General features: G+C 46.8%; 1 protein-coding gene across 2 annotated transcripts in view; it reads right to left on the bottom strand.

Annotated features, from left to right (window-relative positions):
- The window catches only part of AVL9 (AVL9 cell migration associated), an 84831-nt gene that overhangs the window by 10141 nt on the left and 51024 nt on the right, over positions 1 to 23666 (bottom strand). For both annotated transcript variants that reach the window (XR_005594534.1, XM_039526062.1), the window contains exons 11-14: positions 14130 to 14264; positions 12438 to 12657; positions 10696 to 10813; positions 9743 to 9796 (exon numbers count right to left, since the gene is read on the bottom strand). Coding sequence is in view for 1 of the 2 variants with exons in the window: in XM_039526062.1 (XP_039381996.1) it covers positions 9743 to 9796; positions 10696 to 10813; positions 12438 to 12657; positions 14130 to 14264 (527 nt within the window). In the remaining variant the exon portion in view is untranslated. The remainder of the gene's footprint in view (positions 1 to 9742; positions 9797 to 10695; positions 10814 to 12437; positions 12658 to 14129; positions 14265 to 23666) is intronic.

Here is a 23666-nt window from a genome sequence, read left to right as displayed (position 1 = left end):
ATGTGGACAAGGATGTGGAAAAGGTCAATATATAATATACTTGGGCTTTCAGCATATGTCTACATCGCAATGTAAGCCCAAGGTTAGTAGAACTTAGTTAGCAGATCCTGGGTTTGTTAACTTAGGGCTTCAGCATCTATGCTCATTTGTAACCCCAAGTTATGAATTTTTGAACTCTGGGTTCCAGCCTGGGGCTCCAGCAGCTACATGGTATTATGTGGGCCCAAGCCCAACCACACATATCCCAGACTTCTTTGCACCAAAATGTAGCTGCTCTAGCCCTTTGTTTGTGGCGCAGAGTGGGGAAAAAAGACGGTTACTCACCGTAGTAACTGTTGTTCTTCGAGATGTGTTGCTCCTATCCATTCCAGTTAGGTGTGCGCGCCGTGTGCGGCTCTCCTCCATTTTTTTTTTAGCACAACGGCGGGCACGGGCTGCGCCCCTGGAGTGGCGCGCTGGGGGCTGCTGTATATATACCCAGCCGCCCCGTCCGCTCTTCAGTCTCTTCTTGCCAGCTACTCCAGGGAGGGGGAGGGGGGGGGTGAATAGATAGGAGGAAACACACACAAGAACAACAGTTACATTAATAAGTTGAGTTCTCTTCTTTTCTTCTTCTTGCTCCTATGCTTTCCATTTAGGCACCTCACCACCTTACCTTACCTGTGGGGTGGGGGGTGGGCGTGTGAGGCCGAGTGAGACGCTGCTGGCTGAAGGCTGCAACGCCTCGAGACTGTGGCACCAACGAGTAGACGAGCGAGTGTGTGCAGAAGACCAGGACCAGCTCTGCAGATGTCCTGGATGGGGACATGGGCCAGGCGAAGCGGCCGCCGAGGCGTGTCGCCTCGAGTGTGTGTCGGTGAGGCGGCATGGGGACTCGAGGCAGCGTATGCAGCATTACACCCCACATGCGTTACCCAGGATGAAACTGCCTGCGAGGCATGAGAGACCATGCGCGCGGCATAATCGGCAATCGCCAGCAAATAGCTGGGCCGACGCCCAAAGCGCGGCGCCCGAGGGCGCTAAGGGTGTGGAGCCGCTGCTCACTGCGTGAGAGTGGAGTGGAAAGAAGGTGGGCGGCGGGAAGAAGAAGAAGGGAGGAGGAGGAGGCTTGGGGAGGGGGGGAGGAAGGCACCACTGCGGGAGGAATGCACCTTGTCCCCATGGAACCGGCCGCACGGGGACGAGTTCCGGCCGCTTCTGGCGGATGTGATTCTCTGGAGGATGTGATTGCGAGAGAGGAAAAAGCCGCCAGGTGAGAGGAAGCAGGTGAAGAGGTGGCCAGCCAGGGGCTCATTGGCTCAATCATCTGTCCAGGGTCATCTGAGCAAGTTGGTTGTAAACGATTCGGCGGGAGAGGTACAGGCGCGGCGGGCCAAGCGCGGTTAGAGAGCCAGCGGGAGGGCAGAGAGGCGGCCTCGGGCGGGCCGCGGGCGGCGGCCTGGCCCAGCGCCGAGCAGCCAGGCCAGCCTTCAGGGAAGAGATCGCCCTTGGTAGGAGAGGGTGATGGATGGGTGGAGGATGATGAGGTAGGTGAGGGATGGGTTGGGGTTCGTGACCGTGAGAGTCGCGTTGATTAGCGCGTCGCGAGTACGCGTCGAAGCGTAGAGGTACTTTCGAGCAGTACTTTTTTGCAGCGCAACCTGTTGCCCCATGGTCGTTGGTCCACCACTCCAGGAACCAGCACTGAGCAGGGTCAACCTGTGAGGAAGGTGACTGGTCCTGCGGGATGAGAGGTCCGGGAGTCCTGAGTGATGAGGGATCCCAGACCAGGAGGGAAGCGGCCCGACCAGGTAACTGAAAGTGTGGAGTGGCTGGCAGTGTATTCAGCAGGGCCCTGTCCTCGAGTCCCGAAGCAGCCCGTAACAGCCGCGAGCAAGCGCACCCGGGAGGAGGGAGGGGATCCGTGGAGGGAGGAGGAGATGAGGAGGAGCCGGAGGAGCCTGAGAGGAGAGGGGGGCAGAACCTGGAGGCCCACTGGCTGGCTGTGGCACAAGCAGTGAACCCCCACCTCTGGAGGGTGCTGAAGGGGAAACCCCTGGGTGAAAGGACCACTGGAGCAGTGGGTGGTGGTGGACCTGCCACTGCTGAGTGCACCCTGGTGGAAAAAGCGAAGGCCTTCAGGGCAGATCGTCTGGCAAAAAAAGCAAGATCAAAGACGCCATAATCAGCCCGCGAGAGCAAATAGGAAGATCCTGGCTCCGACATAGAACCATGCTGGATCGGCTGCTGTGCTGTGTCTGTGCACACAACATTGCTGCTGGTGGTGGGCGTGCTGGCGGGCACAGCAGCGGCTGGAGGTGTCCAGCCAGAGGAGACACGCCAGATCCCTGCTCAGCTGACGAGAGGCCCTGGGGATGCGAGTCTCAGAGGCCAACCCCCCGCCCCATGCAGAGACGAGGTCCCGGGCAGGGGCAGAGCGAGGGCGAGGGGCGGTACCTGTGTGACCGATCCCAGAGGGCCCCACCAGGTGGCCAGTGGAGAGATCTAGCCGGGAGGGCTTTGTGCCACCATGGGCCATGTCCGGCCCCAGTATGGGTCGCACCACCGATGCCCAACACATTTGGCCAGGCCAACCACGCCATCGGCACATTTGGAACGGGCGCGCGGCCATGCTGCCCGGGCGCGCATCAGGCGTTGTCGCGAGCCGTGGCACCAGGCAGGTCCGCCTAGGAAGGCCTGCAGTGCCATCTGGAGGCGAGCGAGAGAGCGTGGCGAAGGCTGACAGGCGCTGAGCCGAAGGCGCTCTTAGAACACCGCTCGTGCCTGGGATTAAGCTGGAACTTGCTGCTTGCTAAAGCAGGCGCCTGACGAACAGAATCAGCCAGTGATTGGAACACAAGTGAGCTTTAGCTCACTGAGCCGCTACCGGGTCTTCACCACGACCGAGATCAGTTTACACAGGTCGGCGCGGGACGGGGGAGGGAGCGACCGACGGCGCGGAGCCATACACTTGGTCGACACGGTGGAGGGGGTGAACACTCTCGGTGGTGTGGAGACGGGGGGTGCGTAGGCGAACTGGTAGTAGTGAAGTGACACCCAAAGAGAAGGATGAAAGTATGCATCCTGGGCAAGTTCACATGAAACCACCATCCCGGGCTCAAGGAAGAAAGGAATGTCCCCCAAGGAAGGAATAATGGTCCTGAGCTCACAGGTCCATGTTGTGAGCTTGCAGTCACAGGTGTCTGTTGAGCTCCTGAAAGAGATTTGGTCTCTAGGCCGCCTCCTGAGATGAGCCTGTCTGGCTGGAAGCTCCTGCCTCTCTATAGCACTAGCAAACTCCTCGAGAGACCTCTCCTCCAAGAGGAGGACATGCTCAGAGGAGCTGCCTGCTCAAAGGGAGGGTGGAAGAGGGGGAGGGGGGGTGCAGGGAGGGGAGAAGGTGTTGGCCGTGAGCCAAGCGTGCTGAGGTGGGGAGGAGGGGCAGGGCATGTCGTGGAGAGTTAGAGGGAGCAGAGCGGGAGGAAGAAGGGAAAAATGTTGAAAGGAGAGTGGTGGGCCTGGGGGCCGTCGGGCGCTGGGGTCCGTTTGGCCCCGGAGGGCTTTGCTGGAGGGCCCCCCTGGGCTGGGTGGCCCTACCCCGCCGCCTCCCGCGGGCCTGGGCCCGCAGGCGGATTGTTATTGTAAGAGGTGCTAAGGCCTGGGGGCGGTGAAGGGGCCTGCGGGGGCGGCTGCGGCGGTAGCCGGCTCGCATGCCCAAAGGGCCGGGCAATCCTCCCTCCCATCCGCCCAGGGTCCCCTCCAAGGTCAGTGATTCTCTGTCCATCTTCTCTGGTAAGAGACCGCTGTCCCTTGGTGGAGGTCCTGGAGGAAGGTGTGGTGGAGGGCGGCAAGGTGGAGGATTGCAGCCATGAGTGCCCATAGTTTTGAGGAAGCCAGCCTTCAGTCTGGGGCTTCCAAGAGCAAAGTCAGGAGGAGCGTCCTGAGTCCCCGGCGGTCCGTCCTGCTCAAATTGGTGGGAGTCTTGTGGGGGGTCTCACCTTGTCCAGGTCCAATCCGTGGGAGTACCCAGAGCATGTACCAAGAAAGGAGCGCCATTTGGTTCGCCGCGAATCTTAGAGCGAGCCCACAGAGCTACCCACTTAGTCGCCTTGCTCGCCGCGGCCATGAGCTGAATAGATCTTTTCGCCTGCCGATGCCGCTGCCGCGATCTCTGAGATGCCTCTCGGTCGCCCCGGCGGGGGGTGGGGTGGGTCGCTCACCGGTGCCTCCACCAGAGAGTCCGGGCTTGCTCCCGCCCTCTCCACTTTATCGAGCGGGACTGGACCTGTATGCCGCCGGTGGGGGACTGCTTTGCCCGTCGCCCAGATGCGGAGCAGCCACACTCTCACTCCAGCCGGATCCTCGTGTGCCAGTCTCATGGGCCCCTCGTCTCCTGGGGCCTCCTTCTGCCAATGGGTCCCTTGCCACGGCGGAGGGCAGCCTGCCGTGCCTTCGGGTCCACAAGGGGCAGTTCCTGGGTCGAGGCCCCCACAGGAGCCTCATGGGGCCTCGTGCCTGATGCCACCCCACCGCCCCTGTCAGCCCCTTGGCAGATGGGGCGGCCTCCTTCCTGCCTTGACCTGCCACGCTCTTGCCGCTCCCGGCCTGGGCAGGAGGGCGGGCTGCCTGCTGAGGGGCCTCCGGCGAGCTCTGGCCCTGGCGCTGCCTCGCCTCGGCCAGCTGCCTCGGCCTCTCCGGCCCATGGGCCTGTTGGGCCCAGGAACCCCACGTGGGGGGCGAGCTGGCCTGCCCTGTTGAGGGCTCCACCACTGCCCCCACTGTTGGGAGAGCCTCCACGAAGGCGAGGGAGGAGCTGGCGAGCCCACGATTTGCCGTCCCGAGCGGCGCCCGAAACGAGCTGGCGCCGGCCCACCGGCGCAGAGGCGATGGGACGGTCAGGGCGCGCCACCGTGTGGCGGTGTCGGAGGTGGATGGCGGTGGGGGCGTGGTGCTCGACCGCCAGCGCGGGGAGCTTGCGGTGGGGGCGGCCGGCAGTGAAGCCGACCGGGGCCGACGGGACGGGGAGGCGGTGTGGCGGGTGCGGGTGCCGGTGCCCCGAGCTTGCGGAGGACCCGGACCGGTGACGGTGCGGTGACGGTGGGTGACCGGGTGCGGACCGCGGTGCGGGACTGCGATGACGGCGGTGCGGCCGAGCGACGTGACGTGATTGACGAACGGACGACGAGCGAGCGCGGACTTGAGGGCGGTGGGGATCGGCGGGGCCGCGACTCGAGCGGGCGCCGATGGATCGCCGAGCTCCGCGCCCGACCGTCGCGCGCCCAGGGGCGCGAGATATCGGCGGCCCGCGCGGCGGCGGTGGCCGCGCGCCGGCGGGAGTGCGAGCGGAGCTTCAGCCCGCCGCGCCGCGCCGCCAGCGCAGCGCCGCCGCCGCAGGGCCGCAGGGACCGGCGGGATCCGCCTCCTCATCGGTGCTGGCCGCCGGCGGTGGCGCGCGGTGCCGCGGCGGCGGGCGTGCGGAGCTCATCCGCGGTTGCGCCCTGAGCTGGGTGCCGGCGCCCGCTGGGGCGTGCCGTGCCGCGGGGCGGCTGGGCTGGCCGGATGCTTGGTGCTCGCTTGCGCACCGCTGCGCGGCGGCGCCTGGGCCGGGTGCGGTGAGGGGCCGCCGGTGCGGCGCGGCCCCCGGCTTTGCAGGCCGGGCGGCTGGGCTAGGGATTCGCTGGGGCGGGGCGGGCCCGGCGGCGGCGCCTGCCCGGTGGCGAAGAGTGCCCGGAGGCTCGGGCGCCTTCGGTGGTGGGAGGCCCGGGGGCGAGGCCTTCGCCAGGGGGCTGGAGTCCAGCCTGGCAGCGAGCCCAGAGTCGTGTGGCGGAGGGGCGAGCTGGCCAGTGAGAATGGGCAGGTGTCGGCCTTGGCCTTGAGCGGCATGGCAAGTACCAGCAGTGTGGGAGTGGAAGGGGCTAGCTAACCCCTCTAATACCCTAGGCACTGCTAGAAACTAGGGCTAAACTCCCAACTACTACTATAAGCCCTAACTATACAACCATAAACTATACACAACTAAAAACTGAAGGACTAACAAAGGAGCTATATACTTGGGTATACTCAGCTAAGTAATGGGCTGTGGGGCACGCATAACTGAAGAGCAACTGTAAGGCGCTGAGGCGGGAGGGCCTCAGCTAGGCCGCGCGCCATAGGCGCCACTCAGAGCGCGCAGCGGGCCGCGCGCGGAGCCGAGGAGCCCCAAATCTTCGCCTGGCGGGGCGCTTGTAAATGGAAAAGAAAACTTGACTGTCCATCAAACTTGACTATCCAGAGAACAAAGGACGTTGGCCTGTGGGATACTCTTGGCGAACTCTCAGAGCACGAGTCCAGTGGGGCTGCATCTATACTGCAAAGCAATAGGGCTTGAACCCATGGTACAAGGTTGATTCAAGCTTGGACCCCCTCAAGGGTCCTGGGTCCAATATGTGTATATACGGAAGGGGGATTAGGTTTGAGCCTGAGTTGGAACCCTGGGTTTATGTTACAGTGTAGACATCGCCTTTGACAATGTCCCCCACAAAGGGCTCTTAAGCAACCTAAGCAGTCAGGGGATAAAAGGGGAGGTCCTCTCCTGGAGAGTAACTGATTAAAAGATAGGAAACAAAGGGTAGGAATAAATGGTCACGTTTTCACAATGGAGCAAGATAAACAGCAGGGTTTCCCCACAGATTTGTACTGGGATGTGTGACGTTAAGCATATTCATAAATGATCTTGAAAGGGGAGTGAACAGTGAGGTCCAAAACCGAGAACAAAAAGTTACAAAGGGATCTCTCTAAACTGCGTGACTGGGTGAAAAAATGGCAGATTACATTCAAACTTGATTTGTGCAAAGTAATGCACGCTAGAAAAAATAATCCCAACTATACATACAAAATGATGGGTCTAAATTAGCTGTTACCACTCAAGAAAGAGATCTTGGAATCCTCATGGATAGTTTCCTGAAAACATCCAACTCAATGTGCAGAAGCAGTCAAAAAGAGCTAACAACGTTAGGAACCATTAGGAAAGGGATAGATAAGATGACAAAAATATCATAATGTCACTATATAAATCCATTGTATACCCACACTTCAAATACTATGTTCAGTTCTGGTCGCCCCATCTCAAAAATGATATATTAGAATTGGAACAGTTACAGGGAAAGGCAACAAAAATGATTAGGGTCATGGAACATCTTCCATATGAGAAGAAATTAAAAAGACTGGGACTGTTCATTTTAGCAAAGAGATTATGAAGGGGGGCGGATATAGGGTGACCAGAGGGCACGTGTGAAAAATCGAGACAGGGGATGGAGGGGTAATAGGTGTCTATATAAGAAAAAGCCCCCAAAATTGGGAGTGTCCCTATAAAATCGGGACATCTGGTCACTCTAGGGGAATATGATAGAAGTCTACAAAATCATGAATGCTATAGAGAAAGTGAATAGGGAAGTTTTATTTACTCCTTCACATAACTCAAGAATTAGGGGTCACCTGATGAAATTAATAGGCAAAATGTTTAAACAAACAAAAGGAATTACTGTATATACTCGTTCATAAGCCGAATATTTTTGGTTAAAAAGTGACGCATCAAAGAGCGGGGGTCGACTTATAAATGGGTCTACACCAAAATTTGATGATTTTAACACTCTATGGAATCATTGAATTGAATATCTAATACATTGTCATTTTGTTTACCTGGAGCATCTGCAGGCATGGAGCCCCTTGGCTCCCTGTGGCCGCGGTTCACCGTTCCCAGCCAATGGGAGCTCCGGGAAGTGGCTTGGCTGGGAATGGCGAACTGCGGCCACAGGGAGCCAAGGAGCTCCATGCTTGCAGACGCTCTAAGTAAACAAAACGTCCCACCAGCAGCTTATCCTGACAGGCCGGGAGCCAAAGTTTGCTGACCCATTTATTGATGTCAATACTGCAGCCTTTTAAAGCTGTAACTTTAGTGGACTAGATTGGCTTGAAAGGAATACTGAAAGAGCAGTGCTGCAGATCTGCATGATATTTGACCCATGCATTTCACAAAATGCTATGCCTTACAAGCCAATCAGAAAAATACAATGAATGATAGTACTATAGCACTAGTGTCAGTCTGCTACTGTGTAATTTGATCTCTTCATGCATTTCTACCAATGGACCTCTTGGAGCGTCTGCAGGGACGGAGTCCCTCAGCTCCCAGTGTCCACAGTTTGCCGTTTCTAGCCAATGGGAGCTGCGGGAAGTGGCGTGCCATTTGGAGCTGAAGGGCTCCGTGCTTGTGAACGCTCCAGGTAAACAAAACGTCCAGGCCCTCTAGAGGCTTACCCTAACGGGACAGGAGCCAAAGTTTGCCAACCCCTGAAATATAGGGTCAGCTTATGAAAGGGTCATATGTTTTTTGCTATTTTTACCTAACCATCTTGGGGGGTCGGCTTATAAACAAACGGGCTAATGAACGCGTATATGCGGTACTTCTTCAGACAAATCATGGTCAACCTGTGGAATTGTTGCCATGAGATGTTGTGAAGGCTCGGTCCAAGTGGTGGAAGTTGGAACTGGACAATAGAGGATGGATCACTCAAAATTGCCCTGTTCTGTCCATTCCCTCTGAAGCATCTAGCACTGGCCACTGTCAGAGACAGGATATTGGGCTAGATGGACCATCAATCTGACCCTGTATAGCCATTCTTATGTTTAAAAGTAAGTTTTATTACTTTATACACATACAGTAGAACCTCAGAATTATGAATACTTTGGGAATGGAAGTTGTTCATAACATTCCCTTTATTTATTTTTTTTAATAGTTTACATTTAATACAGTACTGCACTGTATTTGCCTTTTTTTTTGGTCTCTGCTGCTGCCTAATTCCATACGTCTGGTTCCAAACGAGGTGTGTGATTGATCGGTCAGTTTGTAACTCTGGTGTTTGTAATTCTGAGATTCTACTGTATAAGCACTCAAGGACCAACAGAGCTTTATCTATTGACGCTCATGCATCAGAATTTATAGTTAACTTGCAACTGAAAGATTGAATTTATACCTATAAAACTCCACAGAAGATAATAGGGTTGCACAGGTGTAACTGAGGGCAGAATTAGGCTTGAAGAACCTTTACTGTTGATAGATGCAAGAACAGGAATGAACCCAGCTTGATTCTAGAATCCAGGCTGAGTTTTCAAAGCTGACGGTTATGGAAAAATATATTTCTATTATTAAATTGAAAAAGTTGAATCAGGACACAAATATTGAACCCCAAAGCATCAATTTTATCATTATTTTCAGTAGCATCAAATTGGATTTTAAGGGCCAGATCCTCTGCTGACTTAAAAATCAGTGGAACTATGCAGAGGATCTGGCCCAGAGTTTAAAAAAAGAAAAAATATATACCAGAAAAAAAATCATTGTACTTGAAATGTTTAAAAAGTTTTAGATTAAAATATTCACAAGTGAACATTAATAAGTGGGTTAGCAAGAGGAGATATCGCACTATGGAAAATGCAGCTCTAACAATATTTATATCCATCAATTTATTATTACCTGTGTTGCCCCAATACAAGGATCAAGGACCTACTGTGCTAGGCACTGTACACACACATGAAAAGACAGTCATGCACTGGCAATATTTTTCACTATCTCAGGCACATTGCCCATCCTTAGATGTTGCTAGTTTAGAAAGAGTGCAGCATCTAATTTCATGAAGAGGGTCAATTCCCATATCTTTAGAAGAATCTTGATTTATCTACATATTCTCAGTTTAGCAACAGTCAATAAAATATAAAAGTATTATATACTTACTGTGACAATCTTAACTTTACATCTGATACAGAATATTGGCCCTGGAATGGGTGGCTGGAAGGGGAAAAAATATAGTGTTTTAATTTTGTCATTTTTTCCATAATGAAAAAACAGCATGGTTTTATTTGCTCGTTGTCCTCCACTGCAACAAAGAAAATATCTAGTTATACATGTCCCAATTGTGGTTCAGTTATAGGATTTTGACAAATCACCTGTAATCTGCCATCCATTTACAAACTAGCCATGTTTCATCTTCTTTTCAAACCTCATAAAAACTGACAGCTGAGACACTCCTCCTGCTGACAAGATGAGGCATAATGAGAGAAGTGATGTCTCAAGTAGCCATGTAAGGCTTCATAGATTTAAAAAAAAAAAAAGCCATAAACTGAACTCAAAAGGCATAAAAACTAAGGCAAAGTCTACATTTAAAAAGGAAAGGAAAGAATGCAACCTCTGAACCAACAACACTGCTGTCAAATGATGATCCTGGCCACTACTGCTCCCTGGATATATAGATGCAATCAAAAATCCACAGGAACCAGCAGACTGTAAACCTCTAAGGAAAGGTGGATGAATCCTCCACACACTTACCCTCCCCACTAAGGAGGACAGCCAACTCTCACAAAAAGTTATTCAGAGACTTCCTACCAGCTTCACTTCTGCCTTTAGGCAGAGCTTTAGCAAGCTTCTTCTCATCTATGCCCCGAAATCTCAGTCAGGTACTAGTAATGAAAGAGACTGCACCACCCTGGTCTGAAGAAAAGGAGGTACTTCCAGAACCTTTTCAGTCCTGAATATCTCAAAGTTTCCCAGAGTTGCCTCATATATGCTGTAGGGAGGAGCAATGAAAGAGAACCTTGTAACATCCCACACAAAAGCTCTCTGATTCCATATAAGAACAGCACAATAAAATCTTTATTCCCCCCCACTTATTTCTGAACTTGGTTTCTTACCTAGAATTTACCTCTGCAAGAGCAGGATGCTTGTTGCTGTTCCACACTCTGTAGTTGTGTGTATTTTTCCAAGTTGCTACAAAGGCTGTTCCGAAGTCTGACAATATCTTTTCATTGTCTGATGAATAAAAGACAGAAGGTGAGTGGACCTGTGGCAATGCACTGAGGATGTAAAAGAAGAAATGAAAGGGAGGTTTTGAAAGAAAACAGAAATGTCCTTGATTCTTGTCAATCAGAGAACATGGGGTTCCAGTTCCATAAACATTAGCAAAGCAACAAGCTCGTTATTTTGGGTTTAAGAAATGCCACTATCCAACACAGAGAGGTAAGGAAAGGAAAATGGAGTTCAGACAACCAAGAAATTCATTTAAAAGAACACTGAGTTTAGATACAATTTTTTTTTTTAAATATCACTAATATGAATAAAACTGTATTTTGCTTTTTTGGTATCAAGCTGTTAAACATCCCCATATAATGAACGCAAACTGCACTGTGCCACTATATGAGAATCTGAAAGTGAAGGTAAGTGGCCTAGCTCTGAGGCAAAGCATTATCCAACAGCAGGGAACAAGTCAAAGAACATGACATTACCTGCACGGATCTTGCCCGAACAGCAGAACCCTGTTTACTGTACTACATTAAACTGCAAATTCAATTTGAGGGTGAAGCTGAGAGTTACTAAAGTGTGAATTAATGAACAACCATCACACACTTCAGGTGTGTTACGTTAATGTCCCTTTAACAATATATTTACAAATACAGAAAATCTATCTCGAATATTCAGAAGGGAAAAGTAAAATCTATCATGGGGTTCATGAAAAGCATGTTATGCCACAAACAGTTAGTCATCTTAAATAAAAGTACAAAGCTGGCAGATACAGAGAACACAGAAGACTTAATACAGGGGTCAGCAACCTTTCAGAAGTGGTGTGCCCAGTCTTCATTTATTCACTCTGATTTAAGGTTTCACGTGCCAGTAGTACGTTTTAATGTTTTTAGAAGGTCTCTTTCTACAAGACTATAATATATAACTAAACTATTGTTGTATGTAAAGTAATTAAGGTTTTTAAAACGTTTAAGAAGCTTCATTTAAAATTTAGTTAAAATGCAGAGCACCCCGGACCAGTGGCCAGGACCTGGGCAGTGTGAGTGCCACTGAAAATCAGCTTGCGTGCCGCCTTCCGCACGCGTGCCATAGGTTGCCTACCCCTGACTTAATATATCTATGTTTGAAGTGAAGCTTGATACAGTATTTGCTCAGGAATATCATAGAGTGGACACAGATTGGTTGACAGGCAGTCAACTGAGAATAATTATGAAGGGGAGGGCAATTAAAAGGGTTAATACTGAGCAAACAGAACTTTTCCTAAAAATTTAGAGAGTTAGCTGTTTAAATTCTGCATAAACAATTGGGAACAGCTAAAGTTCACAAAGAGACCCTAAATTAGCAGGATGTCTGCATGTATACATTTCTATTTATGAGGAGAGGGTAATGGAAATTAACACAGATACCCAAGAGAAGATAACAAAAGGGGAATATAATCTCTAAATCATTGAGAGTTAACATAGAATAAAGCAAGAAATTAATGAAGATGGTCAAGGGATTAAAAAAAGAATTTTTTCAACTGAGATAAAGGATGAGTATGAGCCAAGCTGAAAATGCAATGGGGCAATTGTTTACTATGCATTCAGCCTCCCCTGCCATCCTCACCTCAGCCCCTAAAGAGGTTACCAGAATTTACCTGGCTGCTGCACAGCAGCAAGCAATGCATGAAGATAGGCACCAAACTGAGCCCTGATCCACTCGTCTCCTCCCTCCCAGCCAGTGCCATCGAGGAAAACATCATCCCTGTTCTCAGTTACATGCTTCACCAAGTAGTCTGCAAATCTCAGGTCAGCAGTTGTGAGGTTCAGGATCTTCCTGAGTTCTGGATCATGGATTTGGACAAGGGCTTCCTCTATCTGATTGAAATAATCCCAAGGGGAAAAAACAGTCTAAATAAAACCTTCAGCATACATAACCTGTAATATTTTTTGTCAAATGAATAATTCATCCCCACCTACAACCACAACCGAAGTTAAGGAGAAATTGATGACCAAATTATGCTTCAACTGTTCTCAGAATATGAGATGATGGTCTGAAGTAGCCTGAACTTGATGAATTTCCTGGCAAAAGCTGCAGAAGCTCTTTGTCAGGATTTTGGGTACGTTCCTATAGGGTATGTTCCTAGAGGTTCTTTCCTAAGACTTTGATTTATTGGCTGGCTGAGTTTATTTGCTACCTGCATATACACCTCTACCCAGATATAACACGGCCCGATATAGCATGAATTGGATATAACGCGGTAAAGCAGCGCTCTGGGGGGGGCAGGGCTGCACACTCCGGCGGATCAAAGCAAGTTTGATATAATGCAATTTCACCTATAACACAATAAGGTTTTTTGGCTCCTGAGGACAGCGTTATATCGGGGTAGAGGTGTAATTATTTAATGTTGTTGGGTGATCATCATTATGAAATTGTAAACTTAATTCTTAGGGCATCTACAGCTTTCTGTTTGGGCATTTTTTTTATTGACGCTTAAATATAAAGTAAATAAATATGAGGAAGAGCATATTAGTGTTACCATAACTACGTCTGTTTCTCAGTTATAAACATTTATTTTTAAGATATTATTAGGCAGCCATGAAAGTTCACTAAGAGAAAAATAAACCATGACTAAATAATATTCTATGAAGTGTAAACACGTGATATAACGTATTACACCAAAAACTTATTAATATTTTTGAATGTGAACAAAAGTTAAGGTTTTCCTGCTTAATAACTTATATAAATGCAAGTATACAGAATTCTAGCACTATTGGTGTGAGACTTTTCCATCTCTATTGTATTTAAGGGCTTATCTCCACAGTGAAGTTGTTCTGGAATAAGATAGGATGTGAATTTACAGCACTATAGCTATTCCAGAATAGCTCTTTGTGTGGAGGGACAGTTGATTCGGTCAATTTCCTTTGATAGACAAGCCCATAGCATAGGACATAGATAGTTAACTGAAAACACATCACAAAAACTTGTTCGGTTGTCCACTTTAAACAAAGTACAGAAAATTTCAGTGAACCTAACTGGAAGCTTAGGAATATTTTTGTATACATTTTCTTTTAACAAAAGCTCTTTTAATAGAAAGTGTACAGGTAAGTTATTTGGAGCAGGAACTATCTTTCTGTTACGTGTTTGTACAGAGCCTAGGACAGTGGAGTTTTGGTCCATGACTGGAACTCCTAGGTACCGACACAAATAATAATACAAATAATAATGTATTTAACAACTTCATTAGTAAACAAAGGCTCTTATTTTGACTTAAACACGTTCATAATGCAACACCCCCCCCTTTTTTTTTTTGTTAAGTTTAAGAAGTTTTTAAGAAGAGAATTCATACTTCTACAATTGCATCACTTAGATGCTTCTGCTGCCGGAACAGGATGTTGGTGGCTCCCGCAACAAAGCCACGGACTGTTACATCAGAGAGGAGGTGATGCTGTTGCAGTGCCATGTATGGCAAGCAAAGGTAACCCTAAGATAACGGAAATGTTAAATGATTAGTAAGATAAGGGGAAGGGGAAAACACCCCAAAACTCATCTTACTGTACTTACCCATCTCCACAGTCCTACCTAGAGCTAAACAAAAACAAGGCCACCACCACACAGAGAGAACAAGCCTGATTATTGCTCTGCACCATGTTCCTAGCCACATTGCCAGTGGAGTCTGATGTTGCTTTGCTACATTAAGCAAACATAAGAAACCAGGTTTCACAGAAATGGAGTATACTTGGTAATGGCTTATGGCGGCTTTCACTCTTAGGATGTGGCTACACTTGCAGATGTATAGCACTGTGAGTTAAACCCACCTTCGTACAGCTGAGTAGGGAAAGTGCTGCAATCTGTCCACAATGCCAGCTGCCAGCACACTGTCGTGGCCACATTTGCAGCTGCATTGGGAGCAGTGCATTATGGGCAGCTATCCCAGCATTCAAGTGGCTGCAATGTGCTTTTCAAATGGGGGGTGGGGTGGAGTGAGACAGGGAGTGTGGGGGGAGAGAGAGTGGGTTTTTAGAGTGCTGAGAGTGTGTCAGCACGCTGTCTTGTAAGTTCAGACCCTCCTCCCTCCCCTGCCCCTTTCACTCACTGAAAGCAAACAGCAGCTGTTTCTTTTTTTCTCATAGACCAGATAAACAGCCGCTCGCCAAAATGGACCCCAACCCCCTGCCCCTCGCCTCTCTCTTCAAGCAAACATTAGCTGTCGGCACTCCAAACGGAGCCCCCCCTGCCTGCCTCTCGCTCATTCAAAGCAAATAGTAGCTGTGTTTGTTTTTTTGATAAGCAGCCCCCAAAACGGAGCTTTGAAAGGGCACTTCCTCCTCCGGAGTTCACAACAAAACAAGAGAGGGAGCTTCAGTTAAAAGGATTATGGGGCATTTCCGGAGGTCAATCAGTGTGTAATAATGTTACTCCCAGTTTACACTGGAGCAGCAGCATCTCAGCCAATATGCAACAGCTGTTATTCCTCTCGGGGAGGTGGAGAACCAGCAGCGCTGTAGCCGTGGAAAGACAGCGCTGTACATGTCTTGCCTGTGTGGACAGGGAGCGAAGTACAGCGCTCTGGGAGGCTTTATTGCGCTGTAACTCGCAAGTGTACCCAAGGCCATAGTTGACTGGTTGAAATCCAGCCCAAAGAGCTTCAGATGGTAACAGAGTTGACGAATGTGAAATGAGTTTGGTGGTCTCAATCCAGTTCTCATGTCCTTGGCATGCACAGTAAAGAGGACAAGAACTGAACGGACAGGTAGACTATCCTCTCTTCCACAGTATAGTCTCTTCCGGCAGGACTCAGGTACACTGCCAGGACAGTTAGACACTCGAGCACTGTTGCTATCCATGTTTTTCAGGGACAGACTTTCAGGCTCCAGGGATAACTTTTTGTGAGCATGTGCATGCCTGCTTAAAAAAAAAAAAAAAAAAGGCAGCAGGAGAAAAAGACTATGCTCTGCTTTTTAACCACTGTGTCCTTGTGATACTAATTATACTAGTGCTTTCCAGGAAAATTTGCTATTTAAAAAAAAGTTTAAGTCTTTGATGTAGGTTACACCCACGTTCTAGTGATACAGCTGGAAGCATTATAATTTTAATTTTAAGATCGAATTAATGTACCCTTTGAAACGCAAACTCAATTCCAACTGTTCAGTTACATAAAGCATTGTGCAGTTCATTCACTAACACTAACAGAAGGACTACAGGCATATTGGACAAAACAACAAGAGTGAATGTACATCAGCATGCAGCACATGGCAATTTGAAACATATGGAAGAAAGGAATAAAACTACTACTTTTTTTCTAGATTAAACAGAAAGATGGCTATCCAGATGAAAAATACCAACAACTAAAACAGAACCGCCTTTGTCAAAGAATAAGAGTCCTATGTTAGAGAGTCACCAACCTGGAGTATTAAGTTTCTGGAAAAATAATATTAAGGAAGTTGACAATGCAATATTTAATTGTCATGTAATTTTAACAACCAGACAAGCTGTACCATTTTAGAAATGCTTTGCCATTTAAAATAAAGAGGGCCTGATTCCAAACTCACCATGCAACTATGATAGCTTCTGATTTACACTGGTGTAAATGAGATGAGCATCTGACCTTATATAGCTGGCACTAAAATTAGTAAAAAATCCATAACCTGTTTTTCCTTTGTAGTTTGTGCTTTTATACATTACCACATGGTCAATAAAACCAGTTCATGACCTTTTGGTACAATCTCATTCATCCAAATTTGGTCTGGAGGACTAAACTTTCTTTCCATAGTATGGAACAAACAAACAAAAACAAGAAAACAAACTTATAAACAATCCTATCAAAATAGCTTCGCTGATTATAAGGCCAGAAGGGACCACTGTGATCAATCTAGTCTGACTTCCTATATAACACAGGTCATAACATTTCCTTGAATTAGAGTATATCTTTTAGAAAAACATCCATTCTTGATTTAAAAATTGCCAGATCTAAAATGGAATTCAGTTTCATGTTGAATTAAATTGTTTACTGAGAGTAGACAATCTAGAAGTTATTGAAGGATGCTCATCACTAGAAACTGGTATATCTGAAATTTCTAGTCCTCTGCTTTGATTTCATTAGCTAAACTTGAATGAGATAGTGCCTTTGTAGGGTGGAAGGTAAACATTGAAAACCATATGGTCAGCTAAATTTAAATTGTTTAGTTCTCCATTTTAAAACCCATCTTAAAATCTTCAAGATTCCTCCCCACCCCCACTAATGGATTTTGTCCTTTTACCAAATGAAAAAAAACCCACTGCTTTCCCCCTTTAAACTGGTATATCTAATTGGGCTGAAGTTAACATGACTTTTCAGGAAAGGAAAGGGAGGAAAGCAGTTGGCAGGGGGTTGTTAGTAGGTTATAGATTGTTGTAATAAGCCATAAATCAAGTGTCTTTTGAAAGTTTGTACAGGTTTCCTTTGAGGATGAGGACTGATAGATCAGATATAGAGGGATTGCTTTATGAAAAGTGTTCACCCACAGGTGATGTGGTATTTTGGTCTTTTACCATTTTATTCAATCATCTGTCCAGAGGATTAAAATATCATTGATTGTATCTCAGGTATATCATTTGTCTATCATTAAACCAATGATATACCTGAGATATATCAATAATATTTTTATCCTCCAGACAGACAACGAAAACTCCCTCAGATTTCTACCACAACGTCAACAATCACAACCTGTCCATTAAACTCTCTCTAGAATGCTCTTATACCAGTATCAACTTCCTGGACACCACAATCAGCTTCAACAATGGAACCCTTACAAGTATATACAAGAAACCCACAGATCACCATATCTCCCTTCACAGATCCAGTAAACACCCGGCACACGCCCCAAGCAATCTGTTCTCTACAGCCAAGCACTCAGATACCACAGAATATACTCCAAAGTGAAAGTCTGGGATATACACCTTAACACACTCAAAATCACCTTCACAGAACAATGATATTCCACCAGAGAAGTAGATTGAATCATGGAACAGGCCACCCAAATACTCTGAGAGAACATGCTTCAATACAGAAATAAAACCATCTCTCTGACCACACATCCCTAGTTGTCACCTGCCGCTCCCTGACTGGAAGCTATACAGGGTATCAAATAATTACAACCCATACTTAAAGGGGACTCCAGGCTGGAAGAAATCTTTCCTGAACCCTCTTCTTCTGGCCTTCAAACAACCTCCCCCTTTTCCGACCATCAGAAGCAAACTGCTCACAGACCAGGTCGCACCAACTCAAAGCAGCACCAGACCCTGCAGAACAACTGATGCAAAACCTACAGTGTAGACAAGGCCTAAGTAGGCTACTACAGTGGTCGTAGAATTACCTTGATTCTAGTGGGAGTGATTCAATACATTAACTCACTATAGACAGATGTAGATTAGTAGTCATAACCTATGTCATTCTCATAACACTTTTTTTTTGGTCTAGGAACTAAAATATAAAATGGGGTGGGGGTGGGGCAAAGCATACCCTTTATCATTGTTGATATGAAAAGAAAAATGCGTTTGTCACTTATTTGGGGGTGATTTGGTTGGTCTCTGGCTGCACTGAGAGATTTCAGATATCTTATTTTCTTTGAGTGTAAAATATTGATGAATTTATGTGAATCAGAAATTAATTGAAAGTTCTATAGAGTTTACTTCCATGCATTCATCACAATGGTCTGATAGACACAGTGATGAGTGTATGAAATTGAAATGTGGTTTGTTGAAACGTTTGTGTCCTGATGGTCTGTGTAAACACTATATCTGTTGTAAGGGAGATTTCCAAAGTCCTAAAATCAGTTGATTTGTATAAAAAATTTTTTTAACAACATACAATATCTAATCTGTATACTTTTTAAAATAACAAGCCCATCTTTGATCTAACTTTTTGTATGTACAAAATACGGTAATTTTTTTTCCACAGGTGCAGAGTATAGTTGTAAATTATCATCCTGTGCCAAGTCTACTTTTTTCTTTCTGTTTGCCAACAAGCATGCTTCATTCCAGAATTTTAATTGAATAAAATAGAGAAATAATCCAAAGTATGAAATGCAGGATATTAAAATGAAATAATCATAATTAGAATCAAATTATGAGGGAAAGAATACAGATGTACTGGAAATATAAACAGGTATTTTCTATCTGATAAATGCCTTAACACTTGATTTTAGTCTGTACTTAGCAACTGGTAAATAATGCACGAGCAAAGCAGTCTTTTGAGTCCCTTCCTCCCCCACCTCATATCCCCTAGCTCTGATTATTCACCATGCTAAGCTTTCTGTGTTTCCTGGTGTGAAACTGCCAGTTGATTATGGTCTTGATGATGTATCTAATTTAATGATGTCAGACTAGCAAACCAAGGTGAGTTAATTTTATTCTTTGCTATATGTTCTATCCTTCAATATGATCAAGGGGGACATAAAGTGTAAATCTTAAGAACAGACCTGAGAAAATGCGTATGTAATGTATTATAAAACATGATGGATCAAATTAATTTCTAGTATAAACTTCACAGAAAGCAGTAGAGTTGTACTGGGGTAAATATGGCTTGCTGTATTTAAATAAAAGTATACTAGTATGGAAATTAAAGGTGATGACAATAACTTGATTTAAATGGTTTTTCATAATTAACTTTTTGACATAGATGGTTAGTGCTAAATAAATATGCCGTGAATATGACAATTGTAAATGAGTGTTTGAAAAACTTATTACCTGGTTTATTGTTTCATTCATGATGAAGTCCAATGTGTGCAAAATTTGAGGACATGTTAGTGTGATACCAGGGTTCTGAAAATAGCTCAATAGAAATGGCCTAAATACTAAATAAGATTAGGATTCTGTATGTCAGTCATATATACTGTATGCTATTAGACTATGTTTTCTGTAAGAATAACAGAATTTTACACTATGATTTAAATTGGCTTAGCTTCCTAACACCATTTTAAATCTTCATAGTAGTGAGCTTGTACTCTGTAATACTCATTTCTGTAGTGCTAAGCCTACTGTCATTAAAGACACAGCTTCCTATATGTATTCCTCTTTGGGAAGCCACCTTCTCTTGTCTCTCCTCTTATCTTCATGAAGAACTGGCTAAAGCTTAAATTGTTTCCACCCTCCAATCTGTCCCCTCTCTCCCATCTCATCCCCACCCCCTGCAAAGGGATGAGCTCTTCAGTGGATTAGTGTGAAAGACTGAGGCCCTAATTCTTCTTTCAGTTTCACTGGTGAAGCAAAGGTAAATTGAGATTGGGGAACAGTCATTCTGCAGCATGCGTCTCTCCCTTTCTCTGACTGCTGAAACTCATCCATGGGCACAGAATGTACTGAGGATTCCATTGCTTTGGTCTAGATGGGGGTGGGGGTGGGGGAGGCTGCTTTTACACTATCATTTCCCTTTGTAGCGCCTCTCTGCTTTCAAATATACGGATGTTGTGATATAAAACAATATTGAGCCCCTTTTGAAACTTTTCTCCTGCCTTTGTATTTTCAAAAGGTCTGATCTTGCAGTTCTCATTAGGCAATCATTTTAAGGAGCACTATGATCTTATAAGGACTGTAGGATTGGACTCCATCGCCCAGGGTATGCTGTCTCTGGTAAGGAATTGACGGCTGGCTATGTCAGAATTTGAAAAATCCACTTGTGAGTGGTGAGAGCAAAGATTTCCTTGGTGAGTTAATAGGTGCAAGTTGTAAATTTCTGCAGAATTTTGGGTCCCATTTAAAAATTCCTAACTCTTATGGTTGTGAACAAAACCTTTCAAAAATAAAATGATTGAGATTGCTGAATCTATAGATAGATGATTCCAGTACTACTTCTGCTCAGAGCTTTGCCAGGCAAGTAAAGCTGCCCCAAATCATCAGTGTTTAAGTTGTTGCTGGACAAGGGTGAGCAGAAGCAGCAGAGAAAGATGCTCAAAGTTATTCATGGGGGGGGAGGGATAGCTCAGTGGTTTGAGCATTGGCCTGCTAAATCCAGCGTTGTGAGTTCAATCCTTGAGGGGACCATTTAGAGATCTGGGCAAAAATCTGTCTGGGGATTGGGCCTGCTTTGAGCAGGGGGTTGGACTAGATGACCTCCTCAGGTCCCTTCCAACCCTGATATTCTATGAGTCTATGAGATTTATCTTCACTGCTAGAATGATCAACACCCCCTTTTCACAACATGTGGTGTACCTCCTCTAGTGCCCCAACAACAATAATGATGTGGGTGAAACCAGACAATTACTAAGCTCTCAAATAAACTCACACAGGAAAATAAAATAAAAAAACACCACATCACCTGTTGGTGAACTCTTTTCACAAAGCAATCACTTTGTATCTGACCTCTCAGTCCTCATCCTCAAAGGTAACCTGCACAACACTTTAAAAGACAAGCCTAGGTGCTTACATTCATAACTTTGCTAGACACTAAAAATTAAGGACTGAATAGAGACACTGGATTTATCAATGGCTCCATGTCTAGTTGGCAGCTGGTATCAAGAGGAGCACCCCAAGGATCAGTCCTGGGGCTGGTTCTGTTCAATATCTTCACTAATGATCTGGAGGATGGTATGGACTGCACCCCCAGCAAGTTTGCCGATGACTCTAAACTGGGAGGGGTGGTAGATACGCTGGAGGGTAGGGATAAGATACAGAGGGACCTAGACAAATTAGAGGACTGGGCCAAAAGAAATCTGATGAGGTTCAACAAAGACAAGTGCAGAGTCCTGCACTTAGGACGGAAGAACCCTATGCACTGCTACAGACCAGGGACCAAATGGCTAGGCAGCAGTTCTGCAAACTAGGGGTTACAGTGGATGAGAAGCTGGATATGAGTCAACAGTGTGCCCTTGTTGCCAAGAAGGCTAACGGCATTTTGGGCTGTATAACTAGGGGCACTGCCAGCAGATCGAGGGACATAATCATTCCCCTCTATTCGACATTGGTGAGGCCTCATCTGGACTAATGTGTCCAGTTTTGGGCTCCACACTACAAGAAGGATGTGGAAAAACTGGAAAGAGTCCAGCAGAGGGCAACAAAAATGATTAGGGGGCTGGAACACATGACTTATGAGGAGAGGCTGAGGGAACTGGGATTGTTTAGTCTGCAGAAGAGAAGGATGAGGGGGGATTTGATAGTTGCTTTCAACTACCTGAAAGGGGGTTCCAAAGAGGATGGATCTAGACTGTTCTCAGTGGTACCAAATGACAGAACAAGGAGTAATGGTCTGAAGTTGCAGTGGGGAAGGTTTAGGTTAGATATTAGGAAAAACCTTTTCACTAGAAGGGTGGTGAAGCACCGGAATGGGTTATCTAGGGAGGTGGTGGAATCTCCTTCCTTACAGGTTTTTAAGGTCAGGCTTGACAAAGCCCTGGCTGGGATGATTTAGTTGGGGATTGGTCCTGCTTTGAGCAGGGGGTTAGACTAGATGACCTCCTGAGGTCCCTTCCAACCCTGATATTCTATGATTCTATGAATCCCTCCACATCTGCTTTCCCCCACTCCCTTCCTTTCCTCCCAATGACTGGAAGGGTGTTAATGGGCCTCTTCACCGTCTCTTGAAATATGTGTTAACTACTTATGCTAAACAATCTGTTCCATCTTGTATTTAGCTGTGACACTCTGGTCTGGTCTACACTACAGACTTACATTGGTATAACTACATCAACCAGGGGTGTGAAAAATCCGTCTCCCCGAGTGGCATAATTATCCTGACCTTACCCCCAGTGTAGACAGCATTATGTTGGTAGGGGAGCTTCTCCCATCAACATAGCTACCGCCTCTCAGGGAGGTGGATTAACTACGCTGACGGGAGAACTCTTTGTAGTTGGCATACAACATCTTCATTAAAGCGATATAGCAGTGCAGCTGCACCGATGCAACCTTTTAAATGTAAACCTGCCCTCTAAGTAAGTTTCCCAGACCTGAAGAAGAGCTGTGTGTAAGCTTCAGAGGGGTAGCCCTGTTAGTCTGGATCTGTAAAAAGCAACAAAGAGCCCTGTGGCACCTTATAGACTAACAGACGTATTGGAGCATAAGCTTTCGTGGGTGAATACCCACTTCGTCAGATGCAACTTTGCTGCCTGATCACTCTGTAAAAGATGAGACACCCCATCAAGAGTCCAGAGACCAGCCTTCTAGGGTCTTTTGCTGCAGCAAGTCACTGTGCTATGATTCAGCACTGCCAGCTGTTAGTTTTGTTTCGTTTCAAGTGCACAAATATGATGTGTGTCTCACACAAACACTTTCTCTATAACTTATTTCTAAGGCTACGATTAGGTCACGGAATCCGTGACTTCCATTGACCTCTGTGACATTTTCTGCCCTGGGCTGGATCTCCCAGCCAGCCCCGCCTTTGCAGCACTCAGCCCCCAGTGCTGCCCAGCAGCAGCCGGCAGCGGGGACTCTCCAGAGGTGCCCAACCGCAGCTGCAGCCAGGGCCAGCGGCAGGGGTACCCTGCAGCTACCAGCTTCCCAGATGAGGGGACCCTGCAGCAGCCCAGTCCCAGGGGCAGGGGGACTTTGGCACTCCCACACACCGCATCAGTGCGGGATCCGGGAGCCCCAGCAGCAGTGGGTGCTGAACCCACCTATCCCTTTTGTCTGGGATATTTTCAATGAAGGTCAGGGACAGGTCATGGGTTGCCGTGAATTTTCGTTTATTTCCCGTGACCTGTCCATGACTTTTACTAAAAATATCTGTGACAAAAAACTTAGCCTTACTTATTTCCAATTGTAGTATGAGTAAAATCTATGCTAGGTGTAAGTGTGTTTAATTTTTAATTTGCTGAGTCATGTTTGCCTCGTTAGTCAGCTCATTGCTGCAAGCAAAGCAAGGTATCCCCAATAGAGGGTAACCTGCAATGCAAATAAGAGGACTACTTTAAAGCCA

Source organism: Mauremys reevesii, linkage group 2 (assembly GCF_016161935.1).
Source record: "Mauremys reevesii isolate NIE-2019 linkage group 2, ASM1616193v1, whole genome shotgun sequence".
NCBI lineage: Eukaryota > Metazoa > Chordata > Testudines > Geoemydidae > Mauremys > Mauremys reevesii.
This window is presented reverse-complemented; position numbering and strand designations above follow the sequence as displayed.